At 41.3% G+C, this 15,163-nt stretch overlaps 1 protein-coding gene across 1 annotated transcript in view; it reads right to left on the bottom strand.

The window, feature by feature from the left end:
• DESI2 (desumoylating isopeptidase 2) overlaps positions 1-15,163 on the bottom strand; it is a 36,382-nt gene that overhangs the window by 4,373 nt on the left and 16,846 nt on the right. The window contains exons 2-4 of the mRNA XM_080651018.1: positions 5,553-5,625; positions 2,262-2,355; positions 871-1,012 (exon numbers count right to left, since the gene is read on the bottom strand). Of these exons, the coding sequence (XP_080507144.1) occupies positions 871-1,012; positions 2,262-2,355; positions 5,553-5,625 (309 nt within the window). The remainder of the gene's footprint in view (positions 1-870; positions 1,013-2,261; positions 2,356-5,552; positions 5,626-15,163) is intronic.

Below are 15,163 nucleotides of genomic sequence, written 5' to 3'. Positions count from 1 at the left end.
GACTGGCGGTGCTTCTCCACTTCCACGTTCACAGGAAGCACCTGGGGACCGTGTCCCGGTGAAGACCTGACTCAGCATGTCTGTCGTGGAGCAGACGATGCCCTGCTCAGACTCCTATGTGGTGCTCAACGCCCGTGAAACGTACTTGGAGAAGCCCCGCAGCAGTCCGCTAGGCCCTGAGCCGGGAGGGGGGTGGACAGAGCCGGGGCCACGCAGCCTGCAGGGGGCCAGGAACGCCTCGGAGCACTTTCCTCCACCACCGCACCCAGCTGCCCGGGCCAGCGAGCTGGGAAGCTGTTTCAAGCGCCATTTAATTCTCTAGACCTTGTCTGAGCATCTTTCGTTTTCTCCTTTCATTTTCCTTTTCAAGGCCCTGTCATTGTGATCTAGTTTTGGTCTTGTGCTTGGGATTCAAGATTGGAAGGCCAATAAGTGCCTGCGTGATAAGCTGGCAGAATAAGATTCCAAGATAGGAAAAATGAATGTCTTATGAATAAGTAGGAGCCTGGGAAGAAAATTCAAGTTGGCAACTAAAACTTGGGGAAAGAGAAATACGAGTGGCTCGCAAACAGCAGTCTCTGAGGCGTTCACTATGTACAGCGGAAGTTTCAGGCTGTAATAACATGAATTAGAGTAAGAGACAACCACTGTCCTCACTCTGTACCCACAGCAAATATAACCCCAATTTCAAGCCGTGCTGACTCTAAGCCACCATGTTAGAAAGGTCACGCAGCCAGGAGAAAGAAACGAAATACCTCCTTCATACAAGACGAACCACCAGGAAAGGCAATCAGCTACATGCCGGGGGACAGGGAGTGTGCTAGGCAATGTTCTTCACTTGAAGACCTTCTAGGATAAAATTTAACTTACCTCTGATAAAGCTGAAGAAAAGTGATTGCAGTTTTTGTGCATTAAATGATAGGCATTGCCTTTGTACTCTTTTCCCAGTTCTTCTACAATCTTTTCTATCTCATCTTCTAGGAAGTCCGTGCTCCCTAAAACAACAGATTCTCTTAAAGAAAAGAGAAAAACATAGCTGTGTGAGGTTTAGGTCTTTACAGAAAGCATGTTTAAAGATTTGATATTTCCAGGAATACCGTGGTGATTAACAAAGCAGGTTTCTGTAATAAGACTAAAGATAAATGAGATACTTTCAAAATGTCAATTATTTTAGTTTAAACTCTTAAACACACGACTTCTGAACAATTCCAATGCAATGTCAGTTTCTTTATACGCCCCGACATTAAAAATGCAACATCACCGTTGATTTACAACTGTGTGTAAGTCGTCACACTTCTGTGTTAGAGAACCAGCTCCATGCTTAACTGCCCTTGCCCTCAACACTGGCCATAACCAACTCCCTCATCCAGCTACCACCCTGGAAATGTCATCGACACTATCCAATAATAGGAAGGATTTTAGTCAGAGCAAGTAGGGCATCCAAGAAAGCTGAAAATATTGGGAAACCGCACCTAAGGGAGGCCTACGGAATAGATTCGGGCCGGCTTTATACAGCGTTCCTGCGGGAAATGTCTCCACCAGCCACAGGCAGAGGGAACCGTGCACACGGGCATGCCCAGCACGGCAGCCCTATGCTGCATTTCAGTGGTACAACCTCATTTCACTGTTTCTTCACTATTTTGGCAAGTTAACTGTTACGTGCCCAGAAGTTTCTCTGAAGCGTCTTGAAACTAAGATTCTACACATCACTTTAAATCAGACCTTAATTAAGTAATGGAAGCCTGATGCTCCCGTGCTGCTAACCACTCTCAAGGCGCCAGCACCCACTCAGATCCATACACTTGAGGGTTATCACCTGAGCAATAGCTTCCCGGCTAATCAGTTACTTGAAATTTATAAAGTGTCCCCTTCATTGGGACAATGAAGAGACTGTTGATATTGTTAGGCAGGTTAAAATAAAACTGTCCTCCATCTCCCCCCAAACAGGAGACTGAGGGGAAGCAGTGTTTAGATGTGAACCTTTTCTAAAGCAGAGCTGGAGTCAGACCCAGTCAGAACAGTTCCAAGTACACGGAGTAACTCCCATGGGTCCTGAGTAAAGCACGAGACAAGGCTGTCTCAGCACATCACCTGGCCAACCCCCTTCTTTACACAACTACAGAGATTTGAACATGAAATGCCAGCAACTAAAGCAACGTTAAACATGTTACCGCCCTAGATTTTCACCTGCAGAGGAATTCTGTATGCCTGAAAACAAGTAAGGCACTAAAACAGTGTAAAAAAATATCCTCCCTACTTACTTAAATTTAAATGTCTCTCCTAGTTCAGAAGCTTTTCCTGGGGAAATTTCAAATATTCCAGAAAAGGGGTAAGGATGGCCACCATAAGCAAATTCTGAAAAGAGAAAACTCATGATTTTTAGTATTAATCACACAAAACTTAATCAGAATGCTGAATTAGCTTTAATAAATGATAACAATACCACCTAAATATTTTTCAGTTTACTAATGCTTTCACAAACATCTCATTTAGCAATTACTTGTACAGGACAGTTGGCGCAAAAGGCCTGACACTCTAATAATGAACGACAGTCACAGTCATACTCTGTTTTTATTGGCAAGAGGAGAGTGGCTAACCCCCCGATGGAAATACAGCCGCTCTGCCGATCGAGCCTGGCACACTAACGAGGGGTCAGTTCATTCAGCACAATGTGATCAAAAGTCAAAAGTGCACTTTACTGAAAAATCTGCCCAATAACGAGTTTGGCCCAGTCAGCAGGCTCAGTGGCTGAGCATCGATCGTCCTGTGAACCAGGAGGTCACAGTTTGATTCCCGGTCAGGGCACATGCTCAGTTGTGGGCTTGATCCCCAGTGTGGGGCTTGCAGGAGGCGGCTGATCCACGATTCTCTCATCATTGATGTTTCTATCTCTCTCCCCATCTCCCTTCCTCTCTGAAATCAATAAAAAACAAAAAAAACTATGCGTTTTCATGATTCCTAGCTGAAGACTCCTGGTTTATCTTTGAAATATTAGCAAACCTGAAAAACTGAATTCAATTCCCCCATTCAAGAGAAAATAAACTGCAAATTACTATACACAGCCCTCACACACGCTCCCGCAGGGGGGAGCCACCTGCACTACAGCGACGCCCAGAGGACGGTTTCCAATCAGGAGGGAATGGAAGTTCCTGTCTACAGTTCTGCTAGGACAGTGGTCGGCAAACTCATTAGCCAACAGAGCCAAATATCAACAGTACAACGATTGAAATTTCTTTTGAGAGCCACATTTTTTAAACTTAAACTTCTTCTAACGCCATTTCTTCAAAATAGACTCGCCCAGGCTGTGGTATTTTGTGGAAGAGCCACACTCAAGGGGCCAAAGAGCTGCATGTGGCTTGAGAGCCGCAATTTGCCGACCACGGTATGAGATACTTAGGTACTTAAGCGGCAAATCTTAGTGGCTTATTGAAAGAATTCTAAACACCTGTTTAAATTTATCCCATCACTTATAATTTATTAAAGGTAACCTTAAAAGATCTTAGAACAAAGCATGGGCAAGAACTGGCAGACACGAAGTTTACCTTTGATTCAGATCTTTCAGAAAAAAAAGCAATGATGTAGATAACCAACAGGTGTTTCAGACTCAATACTGAAATAGACACTAAGACATTTTTAATGACGTATGTTATGACACACTGTGGGTAATCAGGTTGGCCATGGGAAGACTGTATTTGGATTTTTAACTTTCTAAGCTGCAGTGAGAAGAGTCCCAGAGCCATCTATTCTCCTATGTAAGGAGTGGCCACTCACTTTCAGGAATACAGAGAGGAACAAAAGCAGGGTTACAGCGGTGTGTATTAATGATCAGTCACTGCACTGTTTCCACACGGGAACCTCAGTGATATTTTAAAACTTTTGTCCCCCCTGTACTTTGCTTGGCTAAGCTTATGTGGACGTTTCCAGTTGTCCCTGCATCATTTTATGGAAGGCAGCAAAGATGAGGCAGATGAGAGAGCAATGGACTGGTGCACAAGAACACTTGGGTTCCTCCTAGGTTTATGGCTGATTCACAGTAGGACTTTCAGCAGGTTTTGTTTCTTCACCTGAAAAGTGGCTCTTATGTACCTCCCAGGAGCACAGGCATATGGTTCAAGACTTGATGGCACTTTAAAACGAACACACCGTCCAATTCAGATGAAAAGGAACACACACACAACTTGGGCAAAAGCCAAGTCAAACCAGGGAGCAAACCCCACACTACAATGCCCCCCCGGCAATACTCCAGCACTTAGGGCAGATGCAGCCTTTCCAGTACAATGGAGCTTCCACAGCGACTGTACGGCCCCCATTTAACACGCTGCACCCCACCGGCACGCAGCTGGCCATGTGCAGTGTGAGAAAGGGACATTCCGAGCACCGTACTGACACATTTACGCAAACGAGCCTTTTCTTCCTAACAGCTGAGCTGGCGTGTAGGTAGCCTTTTTGAGTAAATGCAGGAACACATTTAAAGAGGTCACAAAGCCTGCCTAGCTGAGGCAATGCAAGGCGTTTCTGCTATAGGGTGAGTTTATGATTCAAACTAATATATTATTAGAGCCCTGATGAAACTGGCAATGTGGTCTGACGCACACTATTACTGCTCACAACTTGCTCACGAGTAAATTATCTTCACCGGGAGTGGGACTTAGAACAAAGAGACAAGCTGCTGAGAGCAGAGCTGCTAATGTGAGTGGCCCCCGCGTGCTCGCCAGGATAAAGGGTAATAAAGAATAAAAAGAGCTGAGTTAATGAATGACCAAGACCATCGTTCCCCAGCGAAAAGCTGGGTGTAATCAAGGGCAGGGCTTGCTCAGTGATATTTTAAAACTTTACAACCTCACACTTGTAGGTCTACAAACACAAATCACTGAAATTCCCTCCGGAAACTGGTATTTCAAGTGTGGCACTCGCTAGAATCAACCCTTCTCCAACCAAAATGATTGTTGTGGTATAACAATCTCAAAAGAAAAGTGTTTTTTAAGACATAGTATCTATATATTTAAAAGCCTAAGTGACCGAACGACCGAACAACCGGTTGACTGGTTGCTATGATGTGCACTGACCACCAGGGGCAAATGCTCAATGCAGGAGCTGCCCCCTAGTGGTCAGTGTGCTCCCACAGCCTGCCAACCTGCTGCAGTCCCACCCCCTGGGGCCAGCCAACCTCCCACAGTCCCTCCCTCCCTCCAGCCGGCCAACCTCCTGAGGTCCCTCCCCGCCACCCGTTAGGCCACCCCATTGGCCCCGATCGTCAGCCAGGCTGAGGGACCCACCTGTGCACGAACTTGTGCACTGGGCCTCTAGTTTAGAATAAAAGGTAACTAAATGAATGTACACTCATGTACTTTGATACTTTCTCCCCCAATACATTCAACTTTAGGCATTTCCTCAAAATACGGTATAAGTAAATATGGAAAATGATCTACTTTTCTGCAACAGGAAGTTATGGAAGAAGTTAAAAATGAAAAGAAAGCACTATAGTTATGACTTTGCAATTCCTTTAAAGAAAAACCCTTCAGAAAGTGTACTGAGACCGTGTGTACACTTACCTCTGCCGTACACTTCAATTCCTGAATGAAAAACTCCAATCCCAATGGAGGAGGTGTACTCGTTCATCCAGTACTAGAAGAAAAGGAAAGATTCAGAACATCTGTTCCTTATGACTCAACTCCACATTACAGGAAGCTACGACTCCCCACACTGATCCCATTTCTTGGTATTTTCCCTTCCACCTGTGAAACTCGCATGATAATGACCCATTCAGTCCTATCTCTGTGCCTTTGCTTGTGCGACAGCCCATGTAGAATTCCTTCCTGGGCCAAAATGAATGTCTCAATTTCATACAAGCACATTGAGAGCATAAAATCGAAACCTGGCCAGGTTGGGAAAAAAATTGATATGCAAGTTCTGTTAATGACTTAAAAAATTCACCTGACATCTGCTTTCATATCTATTTTTCTTCTCATTAAGCTTTCCCTTTCATTCCCTGGTAAGCTCCCTAAAGACAGGGATATTTTGTTCTTTTTAAAAATGTTAGTTTGATAATGATAATACAGGAATAAATAATATGAGGCACAAAGTTTGGACCAATCTTCTTATCATGGCATGGAAAAAAACTTCCCAGAAAAGGTCATATCTAAACTGGATTTTTTTTTAGGAACAAGTAAGATTTCCCAAGATAGAAAATTTTGGGGGTGGAGGAGAACGGGAAGAAATGCCAGAAGAGGGAAGATGTACATAGGTAGTGTGATATGAAATTATGGGGATGACTGTCCAAGGGGTTAAAAAGGTAAACTGTAGAGAGCTATACCTAGAAGAAGGGAAATGAGCTAAAAGCTCATTAAACAAACACTTGGGTAATATTTAACAGTGTTACAAAACCTATCAGATTTCTCCCAGGTCAGAAGATCAAATTATCTTTAATTTTTCTAGGTTTATTTAAGTTTCAACCTTGGCTTCAAACGCCTAGTCAGTTTTCTCCCAGACCTGGGAAAAGGCACATTCTCATACATGGCTGGGAAAACATAAATGGATAAAGTTGATTCTCTACCCCGCCCTCAAATATACCTAGAAGAAAAATATTTGAAAAAGAACAAGGGACTTCCTCATCTGGTATCAAAATATTCATTAAGAGAGTATGGTACTGCCCTAGCCCATCAGCCTGCAAAATGAAGGGCCCCAGGTTCGATTCTGGTCAAGGGCACATGCCCAGTTTGTGGATTTGGTCCCCAGTTGGGGGCGTGCACAAGGCAGCCAATCAATGATCCTCTCTCATCATTGATGTTTCTATCTCCCTCACACTCTCCCTTCCTTTCTGAAATCAATAAAAATATATTAAAACAACAGCTATCATTCTTTTATCTACCAGATTTGCAAATACAAATTATGCTGCTAATATTTGGCAATGAAGAATATGAGGGAGATACTGCAGAGGAGTGACTCAATGATAGTTAATTAAGCAGTCTACTTCGTGGGATCTGATTCTATAGAAATACTCGAGCATATGCAGCAAAGACACACTGCAACTTATTTAACTGCGTTGTCTATGATACTGAAAAACTAGAAATAATTTAAATATCAGTAGGAGAATGATTAAGTAAACGATGGTGAATCTGTATTATGAACCATCACTGTCTACAGCTACTACAAAGAATGAAGTAACTCAATACATATAGACATGAGACGGTATCTAAGACACCAAGTGAAAACCCCATTCATATTATAGCATGATCATATTTTCATAAAATAAACACAGTGTATGTTTGTTTACATACTAAATATGGAAAAATAAAGCAAAACCACCACCAACTACAACAAAATAAAGTTTGAAGTAGAACAAAGTGTTTACAGTTTGGGAGAGGAGAGCAGGTATTCAGGGGTGGGAGGGAGGAGTATAAAGGGATACTTTCACTTTTAACCCCATATTTCCAGATTGTTTCTCTTTATTTGAATCCTTATACTATCATAAGGGAATAGGCTCATATATACAAACATCACAAGCAGCAGCATTACTTGTGTGAGAAAAAATACGGGTAACAAATTAAGTGTGATTCTCAAGGGTTCTGGCTGAATAAACTATGATATATTCACACAACATTTGGAATATGATGCAGCCACAAAAAGGAGGAGGAAGCTCTCAAGGAACTGATAAGAAGCTGATTTGAAGGGACTTCCATTGGTCAACTTCGGAAAAATTTGAGTATCGAAGAGAATAATGACAATAATGGACTATGAGATATTGAATAAGAAGAATCTGAGTCCATAGTGATACAAAAAAGAAGGAAAGGTGGGAAAGCTCTTCTTATAGAACCGTGGTGGGCAAACTGCGGCTTGCGAGCCACATGCGGCTCTTTGGCCCCTTGAGTGTGGCTCTTCCACAAAATACCACGGCCTGGGCGAGTCTATTTTGAAGAAGTGGCATTAGAAGAAGTTTAAGTTTTAAAAACTTGGCTCTCAAAAGAAATTTCGATCGTTGTACTGTTGATATTTGGCTCTGTTGACTAATGAGTTTGCCGACGACTGTTATAGAAGAAAGCCAGGTAATCAATGTAGGTGTGAAGGCAGAATTAGGTAAGCACCATTTTGCAGCCCCTGCTGATACAAGGTTCATGGATGCTAAAACCACTGGGAGAAGGTTGAGAAGCAATGGTCACATAGTCTCCAAGTACCAACCCTACATTTCCCTAAATTATAAGGAAAAAGATACCTTTGCAATGGAAAGACATGCTATCATCTTCTCTAAGTGATGAAACTGACTATTGTCAATAGTTGGACAAACTGATGTTATGTACCTCCTGATGTGATGAAACAGAAAGGCCACAACATTTCCTGTTAGTTTTCTTGTCAACTATGTTAAAGAGAATATAACCATAAGGAAAAATCAGCTAAGTGTGAGATATTCAATAAGAAACGTGGCCTGGTCTTTTAAAAATAATGGAACAAAAGTAAAAAAAGGACGGGTATTCTTCAAAGGAAGATTAAAAAGATTCGACAACTAAATACAATGAAGGAATCTGACTAGAGCTTAGAGTAAAAAAAAAAAAAAAAAAAAAAAAAAGCCAAAAGGACATTATTGGGACAACTGGGGGGAGACATTAATAGGGACTATACATTAGATGATATTGTACCAACTGAAAATTTCTTGGATGTTATAATGTGGTTAGGGTAAGACTGTCTTCTTAGAAAATATATGCTGCAGTAGTTACAGATAAAATGCTATAATGCTTCTGCCTTACTTTCTTTAAAAAATGTATTTTTAAATTGATTTTTAGAGGAAGGAAAAGAGAGAGAGAAATATTGATGTCATAGCGAAACATGGCTTAGCTGCCTCCGGCACGCCCCCTACTGGGGAATGAATCTGCAAACCAGGCATGTGCCCTGACTGGGAATCAAACCAGCAACCTTTTGGTGCACGGGACGATGTCCAACCACCTGAGCCACACCACCCTGGGCGGAATATTCCGCCTTACTTCCATGTGAGTGTGTGGGGTAGGAGAGGGTAAGAGAAAGCTAATAGGCTTTTACTGGTGACTCCAGGTGAAAGTGAACAGATTGTATTGTTCCTACAACTTTTTAAAATATATATATTTTTATTGATTTCAGAGAGGAAAGGAGAGGGGGAGAGAGAGAGAAGTACCAATGATGACGAGAATGATAGACCGGCTGCCTCCTGCACACCCCACACTGTGGATTGAGCCTGCAACCCGGGCATGTGCCCTGACCGGGAATCAAACCACTGAGCCATGCAGGCCAGGCCTTACAACTTCTTTTTGAAGGTTTACACATTTTCAAAATAAAAGTTAGGGGGAACTAAAGAGAATGATCTAGTCCTTGCCTCCCTTCAACAGAAGAGATGACCTTCCACGTTTCTTGCTAACCCCCTCCCTTCTCCCTTTCAGAGGAGAAAATACAAGGTGACCCTGCCAGTCCCCGTAAACATGCTGCCAGTCTTTCTCCAGTGAGCAGTTTCCTTGGCAGGCAACTCCCAGGACTTACACTGCCTTTTCCACGTGAGAAATCCCATTGTTTTCAGCGTTTGCAACCAATAACTTGGCCTGTATACTGCTGATTTCCATAACGACGGCACAGGCGGGCTTTTTTTTTCCTGGATGCTGACAGCTCTATTTTAGTGACCTTTTTCTTTTTACACATGAGCTTCTCTTTCAAAATATAGAATATTTTCCAAAAAGCATATATACTAATGGTTTGTCTAGAACATCTACAATAAAACACTGTCTACAATGTTTTAAACTCTTAGTAAATTGAACATTTATTTCCATTTAATGTCTCATAGCACTTAATTTTAACAGTTTATCTTTTAGTTGAGCAGTAAATAGCCTTCCCAAAGTGCTTTTATAATAAATGTCTATAATGGGAATCTAACTGTTTTATTGAGAGAGAGAACGGTTTTCACGAAAAAGAAAAATCACACATGAACAGTGACTTTGGGCCAAAGGGTAAAAACAGCGCTGGGATGGGGATGCATTTGTCCGAGTGGGATCCCGAACTCAGAGTTCTTTTATCCTCCGTCTTTCCACAAATAACAATAATCTCATCCATGCCTAGGGATTTCATGCGTGGCACTCCTGCATGTTGCCTGGGTAGGTACTATACTATTTTAGTTTGAAATTTCCCTGCACTCAAGACTTTACATTTAAAAAAATAAACATTTTATAAATTGGGAAATCTGTAGAAATGAGAGAAACTTAAAAACGAGGGGAAAATGTACCATCCAAAAATTTGGTCAGCCTTTGGAGTTCAGTATACTGAGATCTGACCTATATAAGGTTTCTAAAGAATTGCTGAGACACTACAATGAAAAATGAATACCTGATAGTTTTGCATGTGGTAGTGTTATCTCTACTCTCAAACGGAAAGTTGGACAATTAGGTCAAGTGTTTTTGTCCAAGGTTATAGGAAGCCCACAAGTTGCAGGGAAAATGATTTCTTGACCCAGCGCTATTTCTTTGGACAGTACTAAATAGCAGAAGGTTATCCACTCCTAACGTTTTTTTTCCAAGGCTCTATCTCCATATTCTGTGCCAGGCAGGAATTGATGTTGATGGTGCTTACCTACTGTTCACAATAACAATAAGGGACTCAGTAACTTTCTGCTTTTATGTTTCTTTGTGTTCTTATCTCCAGAAAGACCCCCAAATCTAAGGGTTAACTTCTTTGAGAGATTAAGTAACTATTTACTAGTTAGAAATCTATGAATAGATAGCTCTACTTACAGAAATAAGAATTTCAAGTAACACTATCAACAACTGTATACCAACAAATTAGATAACTGAGATGAAATGGACAAATTCATCAAAAGACACAAACTACCAAAACTAACTCAAGAAGAAATTTAAAAATCTGAATCTATATATATATATATAAAAGCCTAAGCGACCGTTACAACAGAACGACCGGAATGACTGGTCACTATGATGTGCACTGACCACCAGGGGGCAGACACTTAATGCAGGAGCTGCCCAGCCTGCAGGCCCTGATCGCCTGATTGGGGCCTGCTGGCCAACCTCCAGGTCCCTTCCCCCTGGCCAGCAGGTCCCGATTGCCCAATCGGGGCTGGGCTCCAGGCTTGGATGGGGAACTGGGGATGGTTGCGGCGGATGCGGGTGGTGAGGGAAGGAGGAGGCAGGGAGGCAGGGAACCTGATTGGCCCTGATTGCCAGCCAGGCCTAAGGACCCCACCCGTGCATGAATTTTATGCATCGGGCCTCTAGTAGACTTATAATGAATGAGAATGAGAGAAAGGAGAATGAATTAGTAATTTAAAAACTATCCACAAAGAAAAAAGGCTATGATGAGAATTTGGTGAATTCTACCAAATATTTAATAAAAAAATCAATATCAATTATTCACAAACTGTTCTAGAAGACAGAAGAAAAGTGAACACTTCCCAACTCATTCTGAGGCCAGAATTAACTTGACATCAAAAACAAAGACACCACAAAAAAACTACAGATCAATATCTCTTATGAATACGGATTCAAAATCCTCAACAAAATAACTAGCAAACTAAGCAAAGAAATATATTAAAAGGATTATACACCATGAACAGTGGGATTTATTATAGGAACGAAAGGTGGGTTTAATATCTGAAAAATCAATTAATTAATATACGATATCAATAGGATAAAGGACAAAATTATCTCATTAGATGTTGAAAAGCATTTGACAAAATACAGCATTCTTTTATGATAAAAAGACTCAACAAACTAGGAATATAAGGAAACTTCCAAAACTGATAAAGGGCATCAATGGAAAACCCATAGCTACTATCATATTAATGGCGAAAGATTTAATGCATTCCCTTTAAGAACAGGAACAGAACAAGGATGTTCATTTCTGTTACTTCTATGAAACGCTGTGCTGAAGATTCTAGCCAGAGCGATTAGAGAAGAAAAACAAAATAAATAATTAAAAGACACCTAGACTGAAAAGAAGAAAAACCATCTCTATTTGCAGATGACATGATCCTGTATATAGAAAATTACAAAAAATTCACTAAAAAAACTATTAAAAACAATAAATTCAGCAAGGTTACTGGGTACAAGCTTACTATACAGACATCTATCCTGTTATGTATACTAGCAATGAACAATCCAAAAATGAAATTTAAAAAATTCCATTTATAGTTACATCAAAAAATATTTAGGGATAAATTTAACAAAAGGACTACATAACTTTGTTTTTTTTTTAAAACAAAGAGAGAGAGTTAGAAACGCCGATGAGAGAGAAACATCAATCAGCTGCCTCCTGCACCCCCCCCACTGCCCCCCACTGGGGATGTGCCCGCAACCAAGGCACATGCCCTTGACCGGAATCGAACCTGGGACCCCTGAGTCCGCAGGCCAACGGTCCATCCACTGAGCCAAACCGGCCAGGGCAGGACTACATAACTTTGTATCTGAAAACTATAAAACACCATTGAAAGAAATTAAGGACCTAAATAAGACTTAATATTGTTAGGATGGCAATACTCCCCAATTAACCTGCAGTGTCACTACAATCTTCATCAAAATCCCAGCTGCCCCTTTTGCAGAAATTGACAGGTCAATACTAGAAATTCAAGAGACCCATAATTGCCAAAAAATCTTGAAAAAATTGGAAGAGCCACACTTGCTGATTTCAAAAATTAGTACAGAGCTACAGTAACCAAGACTGTGTGACTGGCACAAAGACAGACATACAGATGAAAAGAATAGCATTCAGTTCAGAAATAAACCCTTATTTATGGTCAATGGATCTTTGACAAGGGCACCAAGACAATTCAATGGAGGAAAGAAATACTCTTTTTAAGAAATGGAACAACATAAACTGATGAACAAAAACAGATCCAGAGACAGAGAAGCATGGATCAGACCGTCAAACCTCAGAGGCAAGGTACGGGAGGGTGGGTGGAAGGGGGAGAGATCAACCAAAGGACTTGTATGCATGCACCAATGACACAAACAACAGGGGGGTGAGGGCATGAGTGGGGGATTAAGGGGGTAATGGGGGGAAAAGGACACATACGTAATACCTTAATCAATAAAGAAATAAAACAAATAAAGATACTACCTAATAAACAACAACAACAAAAAAACCCCAAAAGCTCCAGCCAAAAAAAGAAAAAAAGAAATGGAACTGGGAACTGGATGTCCATGCAAATGAATGAAGTGGGACTCTACTGCACACCATATACAAAAGTTAACTCAAAGTGGATCAAAGTCCTGCATGTTAGATCGAAAACTATAAAACTCGTAGAAGAAAGCAGAAATATATCTTCATGATCTTATATTAGGCAATGGTTTCTTAGTTTTGACACCAAAGCACAAGCAACAAGCCCCGCTGGTGTGGCTCAGGGGTTGAGTGTCGATCTATGAACCAGGAGGTCACAGTTTGATTCCGGGCCAGGGCACATGCCAGGGTTGTAGGCTCGATCCCCAGTAGGGGAGTGTGCAGGAGACAGCCAATCAATGATTCTCTCTCATCATTGATGCTTCTATCCCTCTCTGCCTCTCACCTTCCTCTCTCTGAAATCAATTAAAAACATATTTAAAAAAGAAAAAAAGAACACAAGCAACAAAAGAAAAAATAAACAAGAAAAAATTAAAAAATGTTGTGCTTCAAAGGACACTAAAGAGTCTTTTTCTAATACAAAAGAAAAGATGGTCCCATTAGTTCTTGAACTCTAATCCCCAATTAAAAACCTTTAAATAGGTTACTTCTCAAATTACAGACTACATTCTTTTTAAAAAATACATATTTTTATTGATTTTAGAGAGGAAGGGAAAGGGGGAAAGAGAAACATCAATAGGCTGCATGACCCCTACAGGGGATGGAGCCCGAAACCCAGGCATTTGGCCTGACAGGGAATTGAACCCATGACCTCCTGGTTCATTAGGTCAACGCTTAACCACTGAGCCACACTGGCAGGACTAAACACTACGTTTTTATTTCCAGCCAGCTGCTTTAAAAAACTTGTGGAAAACAGGCTAAAACAACACAAGAATAGGAAAAACACAACTCATAATATATGTATTCTGGTCAGCCACCTCTTCACACATGAACAGCAGCACATTAATGACGAAATTTTTAGAATTTGGATGTTTTTCTTCTGGTGAGTTTTTTTCTGAATGGATTCGGAAGAGGATAAGCCTTCATGGAGAGCTGGTCAGAGAGATGCCCTCCAAATGTTTCTGCTCCTGTTAGGCTCCCTAGCTCCATAATTAGCAAACACACCTGGAAGGCTCAATCTTTAAAAACTGGGCACGCTGCCTGCAGAAGACTGGTGTTTCATTCAAGGTCAGCATGTCTTATCCAGACCTTCTGCCTCAAAGCCCTGCCCAGGCTATGCAGACAACATGGATGATGCTTATTTTAAGGGGGAATTTAATGAGATAACTGTAAATAAAACAAAAGGTATACGAGGACGAAGCCTTTTACAGAATGATTTTGGTTGTGAAACTCCCCTACAAGGATTTGCTGTTGCTATTCATGCAGAAGCAGTTTAAGATTTTAGAAATAGTGTTTATCAATGCTTCTTTATATCTTGTTTTCCATCCCGTCCTTACTTTAAAAAATTACTTACTGCTGTCAAAACCTTGCACATAGCATCTCGGGAGATAAAATCTCTGTACAAAGCTCAACAGAGCTTCTCAAACTTGCTATATGAAAATTCATGCTCTGGTAGAACACCATGAAACACTGATAGTTTCTAACAGAAACATATCATAAATATGCAACATGAAATCACAGGCAGGAAAAACAAACAAACAAAACAAGCTGCTCAATTAGATACGACTGGATGTCAGCAAGATCTCTGTTCCCTTTTGTTGGGTATATCTTCACTGATTCTGTTGTCTAAATAGTAGCAGATGCCAAAAGTTTAAAATTACATGACTGGGAAAAATGCAAAATCTGGGACAAGTTGAACGGAAAGCTTAGCTTTTTATTTGAACTGGGAAAGGATCCTTTCATGCCTAGATTTGGACCAAGTGTAAGAGCACAACCAGGGTTCAGGGGACAGTTTAAGCACGGTGCTCGCAGACGCTGCAGAGGCCCGGATGAAGATGTAGCGCCACTGGGCCAGCCTTCCGAGTGCTTTCACACAGAGCCCTGCTGGCGCAGGAGCCACACAGAGTAGCAGGCGGGTCCACTAAAGGAG

Source organism: Plecotus auritus (assembly GCF_963455305.1).
Source record: "Plecotus auritus genome assembly, chromosome: 14".
NCBI lineage: Eukaryota > Metazoa > Chordata > Mammalia > Chiroptera > Vespertilionidae > Plecotus > Plecotus auritus.
The sequence above is the reverse complement of the archived record's forward strand: the minus strand, read 5'-3'. Positions and strand labels throughout refer to the sequence as shown.